General features: G+C 40.8%; 2 protein-coding genes across 3 annotated transcripts; both read left to right on the top strand.

Moving 5' to 3' along the window:
• Positions 1-2,701: 2,701 nt before the first annotated feature.
• Positions 2,702-10,678, top strand: ccdc14 (coiled-coil domain containing 14). Of its 2 annotated transcripts, none has more exons than XM_053497832.1 (13): positions 2,702-2,881; positions 4,423-4,478; positions 4,608-4,674; positions 4,761-4,833; positions 4,919-5,050; positions 5,151-5,348; positions 5,554-5,645; positions 5,806-6,391; positions 7,664-7,802; positions 8,541-8,623; positions 8,967-9,143; positions 9,497-9,629; positions 9,756-10,678. In XM_053497832.1, the coding sequence occupies exons 1-13, from the start codon at positions 2,852-2,854 to the stop codon at positions 10,588-10,590; spliced, it is 2,601 nt and encodes an 866-aa protein (XP_053353807.1). In that variant the 5' UTR covers positions 2,702-2,851; the 3' UTR covers positions 10,591-10,678. The 2 variants fall into 2 exon arrangements, with proteins under 2 accessions (XP_053353807.1, XP_053353806.1); XM_053497831.1 differs by having other exon boundaries at positions 4,916-5,050.
• A 1,173-nt stretch (positions 10,679-11,851) lies between these two features.
• LOC128526834 (IQ calmodulin-binding motif-containing protein 1-like) lies at positions 11,852-21,278 on the top strand. The gene is made up of 13 exons (XM_053499005.1): positions 11,852-12,092; positions 12,176-12,341; positions 12,431-12,551; positions 14,371-14,464; positions 14,568-14,667; positions 14,751-14,926; positions 15,029-15,135; positions 15,869-15,990; positions 16,098-16,240; positions 16,509-16,657; positions 19,373-19,504; positions 19,926-20,082; positions 20,675-21,278. Exons 1-13 carry the CDS (start codon positions 12,005-12,007, stop codon positions 20,893-20,895), a joined length of 1,776 nt encoding a protein of 591 aa, XP_053354980.1. The 5' UTR covers positions 11,852-12,004; the 3' UTR covers positions 20,896-21,278.
• Positions 21,279-22,806: the final 1,528 nt, after the last annotated feature.

Below are 22,806 nucleotides of genomic sequence, written 5' to 3'. Positions count from 1 at the left end.
TGGTTAGCACTGTGGCCTTGCACCTCCAGGGTAGGGGTTCGATTCCTGTCTAGGGTCTGTGTGCATGGAGTTTGCATGCTCTCCCTATGGTTGGTGAATTTATAAGTACAATAAATTGATATGTTTAGTGTTTTGATCTGTTATCTTGCTGCATTGTGAATAATAATAATAATAATAAAAATAATAATAATAACTGATAATAAAAAAAGAGCAAATTGATCTACAGAAGACACCATTGCCACTGCTCCTCATGCTGCATAAATCCATGTACGTGAGGATGCCCTTCACGGATTTTAGCTCTGCTTTCAGTGCTGTTATCCCGAGGAGATTAGTCACCAAATTTGCAAACCTTGGACTTTCCCAACCAACCTGCCACTGAATTAGGGATTTTTTAAAACAAATCGATACCGGTGTGTTAGACTAGAACACCACCTCTCGTCCACGCTTACACTGACCACTGGCGCCCCACAGGGATGTGTGTTAAGCCATATTCTTTACATTCTCTACACTCATGACATAACTGTGCTTTTTCAACACAGCTTACAAGAGGATCTGCTATTCTCACACAACCGTTGCTCCATCGACGTGATATAACACCGTACGGGACAGCGCAGACAGGACTGCCCTTCAGAAGATCATCAGCACCTCATAAAAAAAATCATTGACTGCTCAATATCCTCCCTGGAAGGGCTATTCAGCTCTCTGTGCCACAGCAGAGCAAACAACAACCTGAAAGATCCAACCCACCCTGAACACCATCTGTTTGACCTCCTGCCCTCTGGCACACACTTCAGGTCCATCACAAACAGACTCATGAACGGTTTCTACCCTAGAGCTACTGTATATGACAACAAACACTGTCACTGAATACACTATCATTTGCATTACACACACTCACATGCACAAACAAAAGATCATAGACTTTACTGCATGTTATTTCATATTCATTCATTTACTAGTCCAAGTATCCGTTGTTGACGGGAAAAGAGTTTGTAGAAAGAGTTTAAGGTTAAAGGTAAAAATAATCTGATGATCACCAGGGGTCACCACAGTGAATCATCTGCCTCCATCTAACCCTATCCTCTGCTTCCTCCTCTTTCACACCAACTAACTTCAAGTCCTTTTTCATTACATCCATAAATCTCCTCTTTGGTCTTCCTCTAGACCTCCTGCCTGGTAGTTCCAACCTCAGCATCCTTCTACCGATATATTCACACTCTCTCCTCTGAACATGTCCAAACCACCTCAATCTGGCCTCTCTGACTTTATCTCCAAAACATCTAACATGGGTTGTCCCTCTGATGAATTCATTCTTGATCCTATCCATCCTTGTCACTCCCAAAGAGAACCTCAACATCTTCATCTCTGCTACCTCTAGCTCTGCCTTCTGTCTTTTCTTCAGCGCCACTGTCTCTAAGCCGTAGAGCATTACTGGTCTCACCACTGTCCTGTACACCTTTTTTTTCATTGTCGCTGATACTCACACCTAATACTTTTCTCCACACATTCCAACCTGCCTGTACCCGCCTCTTCACCTCCTTTGAACACTCTCCGTTGCTCTGGACCGTTGACCCAAAGTACTTAAAGTCCTGCACCTTCTTTACCTCTGCTCCCTGTAGCCTCACTGTTTCACTTGAGTTCCTCTCATTCACACACGTATTTCATCTTGCTGCGGCTAACCTTTATTCCTTTACTTTCCAGAGCGTACCTCCATCTCTCCAAATTTTCCTCCACCTGTTCCCTGCTCTTGCTACATCTGCAAACATCATACCCCATGGAGACTCGTGAGCCTTAACCTAGCTTCCACTACTCTTTCCCACAGCTTCACTGTATGGCCCATTAGCTTTATGCCTCTGTAATTGCCACAGCTCTGCACATCCCCCTTGTTCTTAAAAATCAGCACTAATACACTTCTCCTCCATTCCCCTGGAATCCTCTCACTCTCCAAGATCTTGTTAAACAGACTTGTACTCCTCATCCTCTCCAACGCCCTATTCACCTAACTTTTACTAATATTTGCACAACAGTCACTTATTCTACTCTTTGTTCTCTTTCATTTTTCTCATTCATCACCTCTTTAAAGTATTCCTTACATCTTCCCATCACCCTCCTGGCATCTGTCAGTACATTTCCATCTCTATCTTTAATCACTCTAACCTGCTGCACATCCTTTCCATCTCTATCTCAATTAATCTAATCTGCATGTCCTTGGGGTTTTGGGAGAACATGCGAAGTCTATAATGCAATGTCTCATCTGCTTTAATATAATATCTGATCAATGTATTTTTAATATTCATACTGATTTATATTTATGTTTATCCTCCTTTTATTCTGTTTTTATGTATCATAATGAGTGGCACATAATTTAATCGTCCTAATAAAGAATCTCATAATAATAATAATAATAATAATAATAGGCTAATAATAATAAACTGGCACGCGGGAATAACTGGTTTAGAAACCGCGAAAAAAAGTTTCCATAGTTACGCTTCCATAGTCAAGCTTAATTCTTTATGCCTCGTTTTGCCGCTACTGAGGTCCCTTTTTATGATTGACAAGCATTTTATCCAGTAGTAAAACGGACGGTTGGATGACGTCACATAGCCTGGGCCAATGTTTCCCGGGGTGACGGTTTGCTGCATTTCTATTGGCCGAGCCCGTCGCTGTCTTCCGTTTTAAAACAACAAACTTCTTCCAGCAGCTGACGGCTGTGCCGCTGGAAGTCTGGTCTGTTCAAAAAGGGCCAAATTTGTTATTTATTTTTTGTCACCTAATATAAGAAAAACCTCTGAAGGTTGAGGTCCGTATCGTGGTTGAGAAGGAGCTAACTGGCTATAGGTTAGCTGCATACATGGCTAGACACGTAACACCCAGACTCAAGGTGAGTCTCATGTCCACACGAATGTACATTTAATATGTTTGTATTACGAATATTTGTGATGTAATGGTGCTAAACTGTTGGTTCGTGTAATTTGGTAATTCTAGTAAGACATTTGTGGTCGCTTCGTCCCGCGGTGACGTCATAGGGCGGCTTCTTTATTGGTAGTGCAGTTATAATGGCTTTTAAATGGAGAAATAAAACAGCAGCCCAAAATATAAGGAATGTTCTGGGTCATTCTACACAGAAAAGGTAGAATTAGTTCCACAGAACGTCTTGACTAGCAATAACTTACTTTTAAACTTTTTGAATCCACTTAATGCATTTTAATATTTTAATCCATTTAATAAATGGTGTTATTTGTCTTCCTGGAAACACCAGTGATGATGACATCAGTGACATTGTAGAGAAAAATCATAAATATTTTCAATATGGCTTCCATGTGTAAGACCACATTTTAATTTATTTCAGAATCAATTAATTACTAGATGTAATCAGTTTTTATGTCCAACTTTTGAAATAATTTATATTAATTATTAAATGAGTAACACCAATGACAGACTTAAAGCTTCGCATAAAATTGTAAAACAAATAAAACAAATAAAGCGCGACATCTGACCTGCCTTTTGCATCTGTCCATGCTTTTCATCTAGTGACCTCCAGCGCAGGAATGATTTCAAATTGTAAAATGTATTTCTTTTTGTGTAACAGTAACACCAACGACATACTTTGGGGTGACTGATATTTATTTTATATTATTAATTATAATAAATTAGTCTCACTCACTCGCTCATCTTCTATACCGCTTTATCCTCACTTACTCACACACTCATTCACACACTATGTGCAATTTGGGAACACTAACCTACATGTCTTTGGGCTGTGGGAGAAAACCGGAGAACCAGGAGAAAACCCAGGAACCCAGGGTCGAACCCGGACCCTGGAGGTGCAAGGCGACAGTGCTAACCACTACACCACCGTGCCGCCTATAATAAATTATTGTTTCATGATATTAGTGTTTAACATATTTTATAATATATTGATGTTATTGTGAATCAGGTTTATTTTATGAAAACAATATCTTTTAGATGAAAAGTATACGGTCCCACTTTGATGACATTTCCTTGAACTTTGCCTTTAAAAAAAAAATACAATTAAATATTGAACATTAAAGTAAGAAAATGCATTCATGATGAGTACATATTATATTTTCTGAACCTGTACATGTAATGTTTTTATGTTAATTTAAATGATTTTGGCATCAGCAAAACTAAATGACCGTACTTTCCACCATATTTGTAAAATGACGTAAGGAATAAACAAATTGCTGTTAGTTCCTATATACTTTTTTTTATTACAATTTATGAAATTTATCAACCTTTAATGTTATACAATTGAGAAATCCAGCATATTTCTCACTTGTATAACATTTAAGTTTAAATAATAAACATTGTCGATATTAATGCTAAAAGACTAAATCACTGCAAACCAGGTCAGTGTTGTGACTCCATCCTCATTCTTGTGTGCGGGTGTGTCACTTGCAGGTGGTGTCCTCAGGCAGGTTGACAGGATCTGGCAGAGGACAGATGACCAGGAAAAAGTAAACCGCCGCCAACCCCCATACACACACACCCTCTCCCCTCCCCGGCATTTAGTGACGCACTCCTTTATGTATATATGCTCTGTAATAAGTCTTAATCTGAATTCTACTACAAAACTTGTAACACAGGGCTGCAGGAAGACCTCTCCATCTAGACCCTTCGTATTCTCTTTACTCTACAGATTCAGAAGATCAGGTAACTTTATTATCACATTAACGACATAAAACATCAATGAACATGTGTTTGTGTGAACTAATTTACACATGAAATATCTTGATCAGGTCATAACCATAAACAGAGGCTTGGATCGATGTGCAACTTTGCTCAGTAATATTCTTCAAGCTGAAAAAACAGGTACCTGATGATTGATGTGTGTGTGTGTGTGTTGTATTTTTTGTGCATGCTTAATATGTTTGTGTTTTTTTTACATACCCAGCAGACGCCAAGACAAAGTCACAAATCTCAAAGGCAGCTCCTTGTAAAAAGAAAACATCACTTTACAAGAACGAAGCTGAAAAAAAGAGGGTTGGGAAGAAGGCAAGTGCAGTTGCATGCAGAAACAAGAGACCAGGTGATGTCGCACACACATCAGGGTTTAGATTGTTTTCAGTCTCGGGGGAATGCTATTAAATTTATCAAAGATTTTTTTTTTTTGCGTATACTCTTTGTAGCTCTGGTGCAGAAGACCATCTTGCCGTCGCAGGCTTGTGCAGGTTTGAGAGGGCAGGCGTGTGCCAGAGGTGTGCAGAAGCCCTCTGCTGTTGATGTCATCATCGGATCTGAAGTAAAGCCAGGAGACACCTCGGTGACACAAGTGGAGTGTGTTCAGCCACGCAGCTTTCCTCTAGGCAGCAGTCTTCCATCCACAGGTAAAAAAAAAACACACACACACACATGGGTTGTCTTAGATTAGTGGCTGATTTTTTTATTATTTTTTTATCTATTGTCTTGACTCATGATTGATTATTTTACTGTATAAAAGCATAGTGTGTGTAATCCAATAAAACATATGACGACATACTGTAGTGCATGGTGCATCAAAGATACAGATGTGCATGCATGTTTTTTTTGCAGGATCGCAGCCCTCGACTGTATTTAACTGTCGTCTGACCACCTCCACCCCTGCGCTCAGTCCTCACGGCCCCACATCAGCTCAAAGTCAATCGGTACGAATCGGCACACAGACATCCCCAAAGTCAAACGTGATCAATTAAATACTGAGAGACTCGGATGCTCAATCTGTGCTGTCAGTTTCTCATTCCTCATCTGTCACTCAATGTCAGCTTCTATTTTGTTTCTGCTGCTCTATCTCCTACATCTGTGTAGCCTCACAGAGGAGCAGACGGAGAGACGCATCACTTCACTCAGCAGTTAGCTGGAGCCTCTGCGGCGCCATCGACTCAACACAGAGCTTTAAGTGCTGCGGTTACTTCCGCCCAGTACACAGCATCTTTCTCTGTAGCACCAGCTATCCAGGTGCGGCCTGCAGTCTCCACAGCGGTCTCAGCTGTACAGTCCTCCAGTCCTGTTCTAATTGGACCTCATGCAGGCTCAGTTGGACAGAGCGAACCTCAGATAAGCCCGTCTCCTTTGGCGTCAGCGCGCATCCCCACACTGGTACCCCTCCCCACCCACATCCTGGTGTGCGACAGTTCAGAGGATCAACAGCTTTCTTCTGGAGAGTGTGTGTCATCTTTGTCAGAGGAGAGCGGAGACTGCATGAGCGAAGAGGATGAGCTGGACAGAGTGGACACCATGCCGGTCAGAGACACAAGCTGTCAGAGCAGCATAGACAAACGTGCTGTGATGCTGAAACACAAAAGCAAGTCAGGGAGCCCTGAAAAGACAGCCAGGAAGGTATTGACTGTCAAATACCTGTTAGGAGAGCTGAAGGCGCTGGTGGCTAATCAAGGTGAGTGTTTCAGTCCAGTGTTGACTTTGTGAGACCTCACTAACTAGCTCAATGTCTGTCCACTTCACTGACTTTTATTCACTTAATCCCTACTTTATTCTCAATCTCACTAAATCCTTACCTCATTGACTCCCTATGTCATTTACTGAATTACTGAATCCCTTCCTCACTGACTGATTTACTGACTATCTGCCTCAATGACTCATTGTGTAACTGACTGACCTTACACTTCATTTAATGACTGAATGAATCCCTACCTCATTGACACATTGTCTAAATCTCTGACTCACGTCTTCATTTACTGAATTACCTGCTTAATTCTCTGACTTTTTGAGTCACCGCCTCGCCGACTAACTGACTCTGACTGTCTACCTCACTGACTTAGTTATTTAGTAGAATCCCTACCTCACTGTCTTACTGTCTTGCCTCTCTGAGTCCCTTGTTCATTCAGGGACTTAATGAATCCCTACCTCCCTGACTCCCTATGTCATTTACTGCATTACTAAATTTCTTCTTCACTGACTATCTGCCTCAATGACTCACTGTCTAACTGACTGACTTTTATTCAATAACTAACTGAATCTCTACCTCACTGACTTATTGTTTACCTCACTGACTCTCTATTTTATTCACTGAATTCTCCGTCATGACTGACTTTGACTGTCTGCGTCACTGACTCTGTATACTAACTAGTCAAATATTAAACACCTAACTCTCTCACTCTCTAGTTTGTTTCCTGACTTACCTTGACTTATTGACTTCTCTATCTCACTCAATCACAATGTCTAAGTGACCGACCTCTACCTTACCAGCCAATTCACTGATTCTACCACACTAACCCCCTCACTGGTTACCACATAGACTCTTTCTGCCTCAGGGGCTCCCTGCCTTACTGTGTGCCTAACTCACAAAATGACTGACCCTTTATTACACTGACCTTAAAGTCATTCATAATTGACTAAATGCCTAACTGACTCGCAGGTGGCTGGCTGACTCATTGAGCACCTGACTCTTTGACTGATTGACTGACTCACTGACTGATGTACAGTACCTTATGAGTGACTAATGACTGACTGACCTGTTGGCTCACTCACTGACTGATCCGGTAACACCACCATTGAGTTACTGACTCTTGGAATCCCTAATTGAATCACTTGTTCATTGACTCATAAACTGAACCATTTATTCTCCCACAGACTGACTAATGTGTTTGATCATGCTACATCTGTAACAGTGTTGTGGTTGCACTCTGGTTGTTAATCTTCCCTGTAGACAGTGAGGCGGTTCGTCTCATCTCAGAGGTGGAGCAGAGCATCTCCCTGCTCCCTGCCATGGTGGGCAGCACCAACATTCAGGCTGAGCTCGCCCTCGCGCTGCAGCCACTGAGAAGCGAGAATGTGCAGCTCCGCAGGTTAGTAACAGTAACACAACTGCTAACTTTTACTGATTTTTAATCTTAAGAAAAGTGATTACAATACAATACAATAAAGAGACAGACAAGTCTTTTTATTAGGACAAATTCACATGACTCATGGAATGGCTTTTTATAAATCTGTCATATAGAAACCCACTGCTATAATCAGTGTACATGTTTCTGGTATAAGATGGAATTACTTTCTTTCACCTATTTATTATTAATTGAATAATTGAAGTGCAAATGTAAAAACTGTTATCAAATGTGTAATTAAACCTACAAGACAAAGTGCAGTTTAAAAATTTGAAGAAGTGCATTAGTTTGACATGTTTAAAACGTACCTTAGTACACTACAGTACTACATAACGTTATAGTGAGTTAAAGTCTAAGAGCTTAAATCATTCTATTTATTATTTTTATATTATATATTTGATCTACTTTTATCTTTCTGAGCTTCTGCACAAAAATTACAAAGCACCACTCAAACTGTTGGTATGCGTACAAGTCCCAAATAAATCTCTTGTTTCTTGGAATCAATCCTGGCTGAGGGTCTGAAATGAAAAATGAAAAAAAAAAAAAAACTAGCCAGATGCCGTCTCTGGAAATATTAAAACACTTTTTTTTTTTTTTTTTTTTTAAGTCCAAGAAGAACTTGTCCTGAAATATTACAGACTGCACCTTTAATTTAGTTGTTTTCTGAAATACCTTAACACCGGTGTGCATATTGTTCTATAGGCGCCTGAGGATACTCAATCAGCAGTTACAGGAACGGGAGAGAGCAGAAAGGCAGGCCAGACCGGTGGATTGTCATCTAGAATGTGAGAACATCTTTTGAAGCTTTACATTAGATTTTATTAAGATGGATATGGAGGAGTGCAGCAGGATTACTCACTCGTCATACAGTATATACGCCTTATCCTGTATTCAGGGTCACTGCGGGCCTGCAGCCCATCCCAGGAGACTTGGGGCACGAGACAGGGTGCCACTCTATCACAGTGCATGCAGCATGATTCAATCATTTTTAATATTAATTTTAGATTGGAAGGTTGTTATATTAGTAGTATAAATAGTTGTTAATCAGTTAAAAATGTTTGTGTTTATGATGTTGTGTTTATGACTTAATGTGAGTTTAGAAGTGTGTGTGTGTGTGTGTATTTACAGTGGTCTCACTGCAGTCGCTGAACCACACACTTCAGACTCAGTTAAATGACCGCCAGAGAGAGCTGGAGAACCTTCAGCAGGAGAACCAGAAACTACAACAGGCTGTAGAGGACAAAGAGAAGGACCTAGAGCAGACAAAAGAGCAGTGCGAGTTAGAGACAAGTCGTATACGTATGGGTAAAGAACAGGAATTACTTTTATTTTTATTTAATTTTTTTATTTTTTTTACATTAAGATTAAAGAATTGTGGTATCAATTATATATACTGTCTATACGTTTGTCAGAAAATACACTCTACCATGAAATAACTTCTTTTTTTTTTTATATCAATTAAATAGCTATATATGGTGCTGCAGTGATTTAAAGTGCTAAACTAGTGGACACATTTTTCTGTAACACATTTTTCATATGATGCACTCCCTTGCCTACGAATTAAAAGTATATGCATTCATGGCCAATGTTAATTAAATAAATAATGTCTGTTTTGGTAAGTAATTAGATGCCCTTCTCTTTTCATTCACATTATTTAGATGTAAGCGAGGCGTTAGCTGAAATGCGAAACTGTCAGGCTAAGCTGGAAGACTCTGAGAGGGAGAAGACTGCACTGACACACAGCCTCCAGCAGAAGGAGGCAGAGATCACGAAACTACAGGAGCTCATCAGGTATGGTCAAGTGCAATACAGGCAAATTTTACACCTGATATGTAATTTATAAACATCTCATAAAATAAAAGACCTGCACTTGTCAGACACTTAAGTTTTTTTTTTTTAATGTTTTTCTGCACACAGAAATCTTCAGAAAAGCCCCATCCCCTGCTACCCTGCTCAGACAGACGTCTCTAGGCCTCCTGCAGCTCAACTCACAAAGAGTGTTTTAGATCAGTATGAGAATCAGCAGCGAGAGCCGGCCTTGGCTAACCGAGTCACAGACTCTGTTACAGCCTACCTTCAGACTCTGAAGGATTCGGAACACAGCTCACCACCTCACTCAGGTCACCCTCAAACCCATGAAGTGTCTCACTCTTCACTTGGCCAGTGGAAACGCACGCAAGAGAGCTCCCCTAAAATCTCAGATGTACACACCTCACTAAAAAACACGATAGTTAGCAATGTGAGTCAGGAGAGCAAAACAGACTTTGTTCCGCTAAGAGAGACGACGAGGGTGCAGTCTGCACCAGTTTCCCAGAAGCATTCTCCAGTTCAAGAAAGCAATCACGTCGGACTGAAGTACCTCGGTCTTGCTTTTAATACACTTGGCATCTCGAATGAACTCCCAGCTCTGGATGATGATTGTTGTACAGATCACCTTTCCTGTCCTGATGGCGTGAGCAGACAGCTGAAACAGTCCAGAGTGGGTGCTCTCAATCCTACAGAGCAGTCCCAATCCCAACATGCACCTCGACGTCTACAAATGGGCGAGGCGTCAGTATACGCAGGAAGGCCGTCAGCATATGAGAACTCCTTTTATTCATGTGATTTAAAATCCTTAGTTTCAGAATGGAGCGTGAACTCTGGGTCTACGTTTAACACGCGGGACGAGCAAGAGTTCCGTAACGGGTTAGCAGCTTTAGATGCCAGTATTGCCAGCCTGCAGAGGACCCTGAAAGCTGACCTTAAGAGATGATTTAGTTTTAAAACTAACAACTTTTGTTCAAATATTGCTTTTATATTTTAAGTGTTTTAATAATGCTATTAAATTATTTGTAATCAAAGTGTGCATGTTATCTGGTAGTCTTTTGCAAAGTGTGTTGTAAGAAGATTTCGCATCAGATAGCTGTGTTTTAATAAAACATGAATACATTATTGAAAATAGAAGTCAAGTATAACCGTATACTTTAATTATATCCGTACACAGATAAGTCATAACAGTAACTGGTGACAGGATCATGAACACCCAAGACTTACCCATACCTGTGAGTATACCATATTGTCCAGTAGGATCCCACAGAAAAGTCAATGCTGGCCATGATGGAAACACTAGAACACCTGGTGCGCCACAGGCCACTGAATTTCTTCCATGGAGGACCCACTCCACAACCCACCACAAGAGGTCATGTAGAGTCATGCTCCAAGGGTCCAGAGCTGCACAGGGGGAATCCACACAATACCGGGCTTAATGTTGTGTGTTGTAATGTTATGGCTGACCGGTGTATATTGAACTAGCCACTGTGCTGTGGTTTCTGGCACCGGGACGTTACCAGTCTTCCGGGTGCTGTGGGTCCTCCATGGAACGTACTTGTTTGTCCAGAGTATCCCATGGGTGCTCAATCGAATTGGGGAGTTTGGAGGCCAGGTTGGCGACCTCAGGCTCTTTGCCTGCATGGCCCCGTGCATGGTGGGCTGTGGTGCATCGGGTGCATTAGGTTGCATTGGGTATTGGTCGTTTAGTGGTAGTTTTTTTTTTTTTTTTTTTGACTGCAATGCAGAACGCCCGGATTCAGTTTCCAACCAATGCCCAAACCCCAGCCACTGGATGCAGTGCCGGTCCCAAGTCTGAAATAAAATAAGGGTTGCATCAGGAAGGGCATCCGGCGTAAAACCTGCTCCAACTGGATCTTTGGCAGAACAACAATAAAGTGTATAATGAAATATAGTCTTTAAAATACTTGAAAAGTCTTAACAGGTTTAAATGTTGTTTTCTTAGTTTTGAATAGGCATTTACACAAAATATGGTTATCTAACATTCATGTGATTACATAGTGATATTCTAATTAAAATGTTCAAATAATTTGTCTACAATTTTTTATTTATGCCAACACGCTTATACTTTTTAAAGTGATTCCATGATTCAGTGATTTTCCACTGAAAACGGCGCCATATTGCTGGCCGTCGCGGATTGATGACGCAACCGTTGCTTCAGCAACCAAATATGCTTCTTCCTGTGTGGTTTGAACTCGGCTATGAAACGTCGTTTTATTTAATGAGCTTGGGTTTTAGTTATGTTAAATGAATAATAAGCAAGGTCTAAATGAAGTGTAAGTCGTATCTAGGTCATACGTTATATAAATTCCATATAATTAAACGCGAGACAAACAAACATGGTGCTGTCAGAAGAAGAAGAGCTGAAAAGCCTCGTCACTGAAACAGCACAAGAGACCTTTCTGGAAGTTTTGTCAAAGCTGAAAGGTAAGTAAACCCACATTTGGCACACAAGAAATACCAAGACATGCACGACTTTATATTTATTGTTTACTGTGCGGCTTGGAAAGAGCTTTTAGGCAGGAAGTCTGTGGGAGACCAGAAGGATTTAGAGAAATGCAAGCAGGAGCTTTACTCTAACAGAGTCCTGCACTACTGCTCTGCTGCTCTCAGACTCAATCCAGCCCAAACCACAGGAAGTTATTCTTCCATCACACAAATGGCAGACCTCCTCAGGTACAAAGAGATTTCTTCCATTGCTTTCTGTAATATTGTTTTTACACCAGTGCATTTGTTAATCACATTTTAATCACACCTTTCCTCAGCACATGCTGTGTAGGGATCGGCTCTGTGACAGAGCGAGAAGTGTTTCACCGTCAGTTTCTTCCATCTGTAACTGAGAACATCCTCTTCCTCGCAAACCGCATCATGAACAGAGCAATAAGGGTCAGTAACCTTGTTTTTGCATATTGTGAGAGAGATCATTTATCATGTATATCAATATATCAAGTTCAAGTAGGCTTTATTGTCACTACAGTTAGTACACAGTGAAACGAAACGACGTTCCTCCAGGACCAAGGTGCTACATGCAACATAAATTTACAACATAAATTAACAGAAAAACTAAACTAGCTAACTAAGAGGCCTAGTTAGCTGGCTAGCGGAGACGAGACAGATTGACCTGACAACATAAATTAACAAAAACTAACTAGCTAACCCAGAGAGGAAGACTATCTCTAAATTTTTTTTATTATTTTTTTACAGACAACATAAAGTGCATGTGCAAATGTGCAAACAAGAGCAACAAAGTGACGACAAAGACGACATTATATATATATATATACCGATATATATATATATATATATATAGACACACCTTCACTCATTTAATGTGTTTTCTTTATTTTCACAAAAAAACGTGAACTAACTGAAAACATGTTTTATATTCTAGTTTCTTCAAAATAGCCACCCTGCTCTGATTACTGCTTTGTACACTCTTGGCATTCTCTCGATGAGCTTCAAGAGGTAGTCACCTGAAATGGTTTCCAACAGTCTTGAAGGAGTTCCCAGAGGTGTTAAGCACTTGTTGGCCCCTTTGCCTTCACTCTGCGGTCCAACTCACCCCAAACCATCTCGATTGGGTTTAGGTCCGGTGACTGTGGAGACCTTTTTTTGTTAGGTACATACTGTAACTCCACATGTGTTCATTCATAGTTTTTCATGCCTTCAGTGAGAATCTACCAATGTAAATGGTCATGAAAATAAAGAAAACACATTGACAGATAGATGAGAAGGTGTGTCCAAACTTTTGGCCTGTACTGTGTATATATATTACATCCATATTTGTTACGATCTGTTTGTTTAGGAACACCTCAATTCTCCCAACTGGCTCATGAGCACGGTCATCTAATTCTAGCATCTAACGATTTTATCATCATGTTACAAGGCAGCCGTTCAAGTCAACCTGGGACTTGTGATGAAAATTCTCATGAATGAAGGCTTAAAAGCAATAGACATTTACAGAAGACTTCATGTACAGTACGGCAATGAGACTCTTACCTGGGGTAAAACATTTAAGTGGTACAAACATTTTAAAGAAGGACATAATTGACGATCACGGCCAATGTGGTTCGGACCCCACTGCAACCATTCCAGGGATCCTTGAAAATCGACAGATAAGACACAGATCTGTCTGTGGAAACTGTACACACAATCATTAACTAACACCACTTACACATTACAGGAACTCAGCTTGGAGTTATTGCCACATTCCCCATACTGTCCCGACCTCACTTCAAGCCATTTCCACATGTTTGTGCCATTAAAGGAGCTGCTGGGAGTCCAGCGTTTCAGGCAGTCTGATCATGGCTCCGGCCTACTGAGAAAACGTTCTACCTTGATGGTATCCAAGCACTAGTGAAACTCGTATGAAGAAATAAATGTAGTTGCTGTGAAATAAACTGTGCTCTGTTATTCTGCACAATCAAAAGTAGTGGTTTGACTTGAACGACCCTTGTATATACATTTTTGTCTATTAAACAGGCTATAGTGATCAGGATCTGGGAAAACATTCCTACAGACACTGGATAAAGGACAGGAATACTCTATACTCTTTAGTGTAGCCAGGCCACTTACTAGTATGTTTTTGGGATGTGGAAGAAAACCAGAGCAGACGCAGACATAAAGAGCTTTCAGGTTAGACGACAATGCTGACAAAAACCGATAAGCTATGAGAAATATGAACACTTTCTTTCCTCTCCGACAGGATAAAGGACAAGCCGAGATGATCCGTCTGTTCCGGAACGTCTTTAATTCTCTCAGCTGGCTTCTCAGAGCTCACACTCATCTAATCCCCCGTGGTACGACAAGAAGGTTTCAGAGTTCCTGCAAATACCTGAGTTTGCTTTATAATGAGGCGTATTTTATCAGAGTAATGTTGTGCCTGCTTTGTTTGTCTTTCAGTTTTCGATTCCAAATATTACGAGAGCGTGCAGATGAGTGATGATGACGAGGTCTCGGCAGTTATATTAATGATGTGGTACAATCTGTTCAGGACTAACAGGTAAAGCCTGTTTGCTGTAGGCTAAACATTCTAACCAATCGAAACAGAAGCAGAAATCTGCTGCTCCTCTGTTTCTCCTGCAGTGAAGTCGTGTCTGAGATGACAAGTAAAGCCTTGTACAGCATCACAGATGACGTCGTGTATAAAATGTCAAGCAGCTCCAACCCTGTGATTGGCAGCGCTGCTGTAAAGATTTTGCTGTTGATCACAGAGCAGAAGAGTCCCTCTGTGTCAATGCAGCTTCATGAACACTACAAAGGTAATCTGTCGTCCAGTGACAAAAACAGAACCGAGTTACAAATGTAAACAGTCATTAAGAGCATTAATAAGAGTAAAGCTATAAGATGCTGTCTTCCTAAAGGGCTGGATGATATGGTGCAGAAGGACTGGTGGGGTAAGGGCTTCGACGCAGCACTCAGGCAGCTCATCCATCACCTGCACTCTGAAGATTCTGATAAACACACTCAGGTTTGTCAGGATAAATAAACCTGATGTAACAGAGCCCTTAAGGTGAAATGTACAAGGAGTGTTCAAGTCAAACCGGGACTTTTGATTGCAGGACTTTCTCTATATAATCTCTGCTACACTAATGCTAAGTGCATTTCACTAGTGCTTGGATAACATTAAAACAGAGATTTCCCTTGATCAGGAATCTGCCCGCTTAATCTCCTGGCCTCCCAGGAACTCCTTTAATGGCCCAAACATGTGGAAATGGTTTGGAGGGAGGTCAGGACTGTAATGGAGGATGTCGAATAACTCCCAGCCAAATTCATGTAATGTGCAATTGATGCATAGGGCAGTATGAGGCGCTGTCCTGCAAAATCAAAACACCTTTATTGATTAAACTGTGCCATTTTTTTTTTCCATTAAAAGAAAGGGTGATTTAAAGGAGTTCCTGGGAGGCCATTGTTTCAGTAGTAGGCAGTCCGATCATGACTCCGGCATACTAAGAAAACGTTTTTCTTATCCCAATGAAACGCTGGGATAAGAGCTTTTAGTATAGAGAAATACAGTACTGTTTTTCTTCCCAATTAAAAGTCCCTCTTTGCCTTGAACGCCCCTTGTAAATGAAAAGTGTGTATGATCTTGTTTGTCGTTTCCTCTCCTCTAACATATAATAGAGAACTATGAGTACAGGAACGTTGTGCATTTTTAAAATTATTATTATTATTATTACTATTGTTTTTGTCATCCGGCTCAGCACACGTCTGAGGAGAGGGTTCGAGCCGCCTGTGTGATCCAGGCTGCATGGAGAGCTCATCAGACCCGGCGCAGGTTGAAGAAACTTCCCAGAGCCGTGAGCACGTTACAGCGGAGCTTCAGGTGACTCCTTGGAGTTTTCATACAAAACTCAAATTTCACTGTGTTAGAGTAAAACAATCATCTAGAGAATCATACATGCAGTAAGCTCTAAATGTGTGTATGCGCAGAGAAAGGAGACGCCAGAGGCAGGCGGAGACAGAGAAACGTCTCGCAGAGGAAGAACTCCGTCATCAAGTGCGTCTGCGCAGACAGAGAGCGATTCGGGAGTTCCGTCAGCGGCAGCTTCATCTGATGGACATCCTGCCTGCCGGTAACACGCTTCACAATCACACGTTACTCCATTAGCTTCCAGGAAAATTGCTTTCCAAAATGGTTTTCCAGTAAATTTGCTGTAGAAATTGTAAATGTTAAAAAAAAAAAAAAAAAAAGTGGCATTTTAGAGATCCAATGTTCACAATTACTAGCAGCACATTAATTGTAACAACTCTGACACACACACAAACGTTCTCTAATGTGCTCATGTGGGTATGACAGTAACCTCATGTACGTGTCAAGAATAATGCAGTTGTGTGTTGTAGAGCACTTGAACCGCTTCCTGGGTGAGCTGGAGAACAGAGCAGCTCTGCTTATCCAGAGAGTGTGGAGAGGACACCGAGAGAGACAGCGATTCGAGCAGAACAGATATCATCTCAGACAGCACAAAGCTGCGGTGACTCTGCAGAGAGCGGTCAGCAAGTCTCATACACGCGAACAAACACACGTTAAACACAGACTTAGACTGAAGACATTACAATAAAGACTCAGGCTGAAATCAGAAATATTATGAAAATACAGAATATTGTAGATTTTCAGCTAGGTATGAGACTAGTTATTATTTCATATATTTATTTTTTTGTCATTACTGTGTAGCGTGTGAACAAATAAGCAGTATATTGCACAAGGGTGAGTAAAAATTATTCACAGTTTTGGCCGCGCTGTCTTATCAGAGCTTTTCATTTAAGGCTACGTCTCCCTAGTGAACATGTTACATCAGTTCATTTGTAACTGCGGTGCAAGCAAAAAAAAAAAAATGCATGTCATACTTGTGATTTGCACAAAAGAAGAGCAGAGTGAAGAGTTTTTGTTTTTTTTGTAGCTGGTGCCAAAACGACTCATGTTGGAGCATAAACGTTTGGATATCTGCACGTAAAATCTAGGCCGATACTCTAAGGAAGGTGAAAGTGTCTTGAATAGAATCATTACTGGTGACGAGACATGGATTCATCACTACGAGCCTGAGAGTAAACGGCAGACTATAGAACGGAAACATCCTCAATCACAGACTGAGAAAAATCAGCTGGAAAATACATAAATGCTTACAGTTTTCTGGGATTCTCATGGGCCAGAAGTATTGGAACATTATCAGAAAAAAACTTTTAATAATCAAAAGTGCTTGTTACAGTGAGACGCTTATTGAAGAGCTGAAGACTAAACTTTAGGTTAAACGCAGAGGACTGATATATAAGGGCGTCGTGATCTTGCATAACGATGCACGTCCGCACACTCCTGCCCACCCTGTTAATACTCTGCAAAAAAACGTTTTTGAGGTGTTAAAGTATCCTCCCTATAGTTCTGAGGCATACATACAGTGGGTACGGAAAGTATTCAGACCCCATTGAAATTTTCACTGTTATATTGCAGCTATTTGCTAAAATCATTTTTCTCATTAATGTACACACAGTACCCCAAATTTTTCAGATTTATTAAAAAAGAAAAACTAAAATATCACATGTTCCTAAGTGTTCAGACCCTTTGCTGTGACACTCGTATATTTAACTCGGGTGTTGTCCATTACTTCTTATCATCCCGGATATGGTTCTACACCTTCATTTAAATCTAGCTGTGTTTGATTATACTGATTGGACTTAATTAGGAAAGCCACACACCTGTCTATATAAGACCTTACAGCTTATGCATGTCAGAGCAAATGCAAATCATGAAGTCGAAGGAACTGCCTGAAGAGCTCAGAGACAGAATTGTGTCAAGGCACAGATCTGGCTAAGGCTACACAAAATTTCTGCTGCACTTAAGGTTCCTAAGAGCACTCCATAATCCTTACATGGAAGTCGTTTGGGACGACCAGAACCAGGCCATCAAGCAAAACTGAGCTATCGGGGAGAAGAGCCTTGGTGAGAGAGGTAAAGAAGAACCCAAAGATCACTGTTGCTGAGCTCCAGAGATGCAGTCGGGAGATGGGAGAAAGTTGTAGAAAGTCAACCATCACTGCAGCCCTCCACCAGTCGGGGCCTTCTGGCAGAGTGGCCCGATGAAAGCCTCTCCTTAGTGCAAGACACATCAAAAACAGCTGAAGGACTTCAAGATGGTGAGAAATAAGATTCTCTGGTCTGATGAGACCAAGATAGAATTTTTTGGCTTTAATTTTTAAGCGGTATGTGTGGAGAAAACCAGGCACTGCTCATCACCTGTCCAATACAGCCCCAACAGTGAAGCATGGTGGTGGTAGCATCATGCTGTGGAGGTGTTTTTCACAGGTGTTTGTGCTGCAGGCACAGGACGACTGGTTGCAATCTAGGGAAAGATGAATCCGGCCAAGTACAGGAATATCCTGGACAAAAACCTTCTCCAGAGAGCTCAGACACAGACACACTGCCATGTCATGCTGTAGGGCCGAAGATCTACCTTCCAACAAGACAATGACCCTAAGCACACGGCTAAAATAACGAAGGAATGGCTTCACAACTCTGTGACTGTTCTTGAATGGCCCAGCCAGAGCCCTGACTTATACCCAATTAAGCATCTCTGGAGAGACCTAAAAATGGCTGTCCACCAACGTTTACCATTCAACCTGACAGAACTGGAGAGGATCTGCAAGGAGGAATGGCAGAGGATTCCCAAATCCAGGTGTGAAAAACTTTGCATCTTTCCCGAAAAAAGACCTCAGGGCTGTATTAGATCAAAAGGTGCTTCTACTAAATACTAAACAAAGGGTCTGAATACTTAGGAATATGTGATATTTTTGTTTTTCTTTTGTAATAAATCTGCAAAAATGTCAAGAATTCTGTGTTTTTCTGTCAATATGGGGGCTGTGAACTTAAATGATTTTAGCAAATGGCTAACCACTGTGTGTGTGTGTGTGTGTGTGTGTGTATATATATATATATCAGTGATGAAAAACAGCTTTCGGGTAGTGATTGCTAGTGACAAACTGATTGTGCTGTAAGGAAGAACTAAGAGGTTTTGCAATGATTTGCAGTCATCTTGGGGACATGTGACTTAATGCTCACCTGACCAATGTAGACGGAGTGTGTAAGCAGTGTATCCCATTCTGGTTTAAAATCTAACTTGAAAACATGCAGCTTAAACAATATAAAAAGAAATCTAATTATACAAATTTTACGTCTTTCATTGTGTTTGCTCTTGTATCGCTCATATGTGTGTTTAGATTCTGGCGTTCCTAAAGAGACGACGATCTCAGAGGAACTTTGTAGCAACGTGGAAAAGCCCTAAAGGCCTAACCGAGAGCAGAAGGGCAGAACTGAAGAAACAGATCGAAGATCACATCACTCTTCACCCCGTGAGTCAACACAAAACATAAAACGTAACACTGAAGCTGTTTACACATACAATCCATATTTTTGTAATATATTATGTATGCTTCTGGGGTTAAGAACTTAAGAGTTCCTTAAACAGTTCCCTCCAGTAATTTTTCCACGTAAAAATTAGGCCATATTGTAAGTATAGTACATTGCTGCATGTTGTCATAGCAACATTGTATGTGTATACTAGAGCATGCAGATATCCACAGCATGAGAACGACTGTGTGAGGGAAATCTCCCATGGGATAATAATGTAATCAGAAATCCCGTACACTCCCTCGTGGCATGTTTTTGAGGCCACCGTTTCTACGTGATCACTGTGCGTTCCTTTGAAAACCATGGCTCCATAGTCACGACTCATATTTAGTCCAAACACTGAGAGTCCCTTGTGTTTTGCAGTCCTCCGTGGTGTCAGCAGAGGGTACTCTAGCGCTCCATGAGAAAGCTCAGAGCGCCCTGCAGCAGCACCTGATGACGAGAGCTGCAGCCAGGGCTCAGGACCAACACCGGGAAGCTCTCGTTGCGCAGATCAACACGGACATGGAGCTCCTGCTAAGTAAGGGTTTGTTGTATAGTTCGAAAATTCAGAGTTTAACATAAGTCTTTTTTGTTTCTTAGTCAAATATGATCAAGACATTCCCTTGACATTCATGTTAGTTTTTTATACATATGCATTAATTGCATTTCCAAAGGAGTCGATTTGCACTAAATACAATTTATTTGGTGTGAAAGTGTAAACAATGTTTTAAACAGCAGTTTGGTTTTTAGTTTAAATCCTTGTTGAAGCATACTCGGCCCTGAAAATGGTTTAGTTTATATTAAGAAAAGAATGCTGGACTCATTTGTGGTGGAGCAGACTGAAATTAAAGGACGAATGCCTGCTTTCTAGGACGAGCAACGAAGGCATTCAGTCACTGTGACATACTGGTTACAATATACAATTATACTTATAAAACAAAAACACATGAGAAGCAAATATATAAATTATGGAATGATGGAACGAACATTTAATTAGGGAAGCATATTGTTGCAATGTTCGATTCTGTGCCTGTGTTACTTTCTGCATGGGTTTCCTCTGGGATCTCAGGTTTCCTCTTCTTTTAGCTTTTGAGAAAAATAAGCGTTTTTTTCCCCTCTTCTTCTCTCAGATGCTGCCTCATTAAAAGATATCCGTGAGGAAGACTCTCGCCTCTTCCTGAGCCGCTCAGCTCCGGTAGCCATGCGTGCCCGGCAAGCCCACAATGCCGTGCTTCAGAGCATGCACCTACCCTGGTGGAAGAGGCTCGGAGACAAGTTTTGCAGTCCGGAGTCAATTTCACAGAAAGACTACGACGTAGAGTTCGAGTCTTTGTATCTGGGCGGAAGGTGATGATTGATTGTAATGTGTACAGTATCAGATTTACACTTGCTGTTTTAATGCTTTTTTTTCTTTCTTTTTTATTGTTTATTCCTGAGCTTTGTCACTCTCCACTAATCCTAGAAGTGATTTGTTGTTTTGTTTGTAAAAAGATAATAACATTTTCTACAAAAACAATATTAAGTGTCTACACACTTTACACTTCTGCTGTTTAGATATCTCGTTTTTGAATTAATTTTTTTTTTTTTTTTGGCCCAAACACATTTCAATAAAAGTTATTAACAGTCTGTGAGAAGACGAGAGAGGATATCACGTTCATTTCCCACCCTGTTATTTTCCACATCTCTTACTCTATCTCAGGTGTATAATTGAATCCTGGACCTTGGCTCTAAACCTCTCTAAAGCTTAGGAGTGTTTGTGTGTGTTTGTGTGTGTGTGTGTGTGTGTGTGTGTGATACCCACAGTGCTCCAGACGCATGCCAAGGCCCTATTCACAGGGTGCCCGTCATTATTTCATTACACACATGTGAAAACAACAGAGTGGTCCACTCCACTCGCGTGATTAAAATAACATTTTCAAGAGAGGAAAAATATGATGGAGGTATAATTATCTCTTTATGCACTGTTTTACAGCAGCGCATAAATAAGACCTGCTTTTGGGCGAAATGTGACAGCTGTGTGTGTGTGTGTGTGAAGGGTTAAAGTACAAGATAAATGTGTGAACACTCCGCCTTCTAAATATCTGCCACGCTAGAGAACGTCAGAATGGGGCTTAATTTGATAACTACTCCAAATAGCAATTACACCAAGCCCTAATCGCTGGCTAAGTTTCATTTCATCATGGATGAATGCTTCTCTTATTGTCAGCACTGCCGTTCCTCAACAATGCAGCACAGAAATTGCAGCTCAGGAGGACAGGTGTGATCTTTTTAGAGTCCTGGAACTTGCATACGAATAAATGTAATGCAGTTGCACACAACCCATTCATAGGTAGGTGTATTTATTTATTTTTTATTCTTCAGTAGTTACATACGTTAGCAAGCACCATGACAAATCGGAACAGACGAAAGTAAGAGTGATCCTAGGTTATACGTGTTGGACCTCAACATCTGAACTATGCTGCGTTACGATATTACGGTAATACGCCACTGACATCACATGTATTTTACATTTATAATGTACATAAGAAATGTACAAATTGCTCCAAACATGGTTAAATATTGTGAAAGCCAGGGCTGCCAGGTCTGTACCTTGTTTTGGGAATGTTGCTCACTTTAGATTAATAAATTATATAAGTTGTGCAAAGCCACAATAAAGGCTACTTTTAAAAATATCTTACAGTTTAATAAATGCTTTAGAAAAGATGGAGAGTTTTGGTTTGATTTTGGTAACCCATGGACTCGTTTTGTTACACAGACCTGGCAACCCAAATTAAAGGTCCAATTAGACAGATAAAGCTGAAATGAAAAGTTTTGTCCATTATTGGTACAGCTACTAGAGGCGAAATACATATTAAATGTAAGTCATAAGAGCATTGCTATAGATAGGTACTGTACAAGCATGAAGCGAGTGTGAATGTGACCATTTACAGTATATAACAACATGCACTGGCAGTTCTATAAAACAAACAGGAAAAGATGAAATATAGGGATATTTTCCCCGTGAGGATGAATTAAGACACAGGAGCGCTTTAATGTTTACCAGAAACAAGAAATCATATGCTGTGATTAATCAGCGTCAGTCAAATAACCTCACAGACTCAACACACTTTACACTTTACACCTGCACTTGTATTCTAAAATCTGAGCGAGCATCAACGGAACGCGGCAGACAAACAGGTCAGATTCATGCAGTCCCCACCCACCCCACAACCCGCAGCACACAAAGGATCCGCTGCCAATGTCCTGGTGCCAGACACCACAG

Source organism: Clarias gariepinus, chromosome 6 (genome assembly GCF_024256425.1).
Source record: "Clarias gariepinus isolate MV-2021 ecotype Netherlands chromosome 6, CGAR_prim_01v2, whole genome shotgun sequence".
NCBI lineage: Eukaryota > Metazoa > Chordata > Actinopteri > Siluriformes > Clariidae > Clarias > Clarias gariepinus.
Note: the sequence above shows the minus strand (reverse complement) of the source record. Positions and strands in the feature narration are given on the sequence as shown.

What these genes read in the sequence shown, in the direction of transcription:
- LOC128526834 (XM_053499005.1), top strand. Translation starts at nt 12,005, where the DNA reads ATGGTGCTGTCAGAAGAAGAAGAGCTGAAAAGCCTCGTCACTGAAACA. An exon ending in CACTCATCTAATCCCCCGTG is followed by an intron (nt 14,465 to 14,567) that starts GTACGACAAGAA and finishes TTTGTCTTTCAG; the next exon opens with TTTTCGATTCCAAATATTAC. An exon ending in ATCACATCACTCTTCACCCC is followed by an intron (nt 19,505 to 19,925) that starts GTGAGTCAACAC and finishes TGTGTTTTGCAG; the next exon opens with TCCTCCGTGGTGTCAGCAGA.
- ccdc14 (XM_053497831.1), top strand. Translation starts at nt 2,852, where the DNA reads ATGGCTAGACACGTAACACCCAGACTCAAG. An exon ending in CAGCAGTCTTCCATCCACAG is followed by an intron (nt 5,349 to 5,553) that starts GTAAAAAAAAAA and finishes TTTTTTTTGCAG; the next exon opens with GATCGCAGCCCTCGACTGTA. An exon ending in GGCGCTGGTGGCTAATCAAG is followed by an intron (nt 6,392 to 7,663) that starts GTGAGTGTTTCA and finishes TCTTCCCTGTAG; the next exon opens with ACAGTGAGGCGGTTCGTCTC.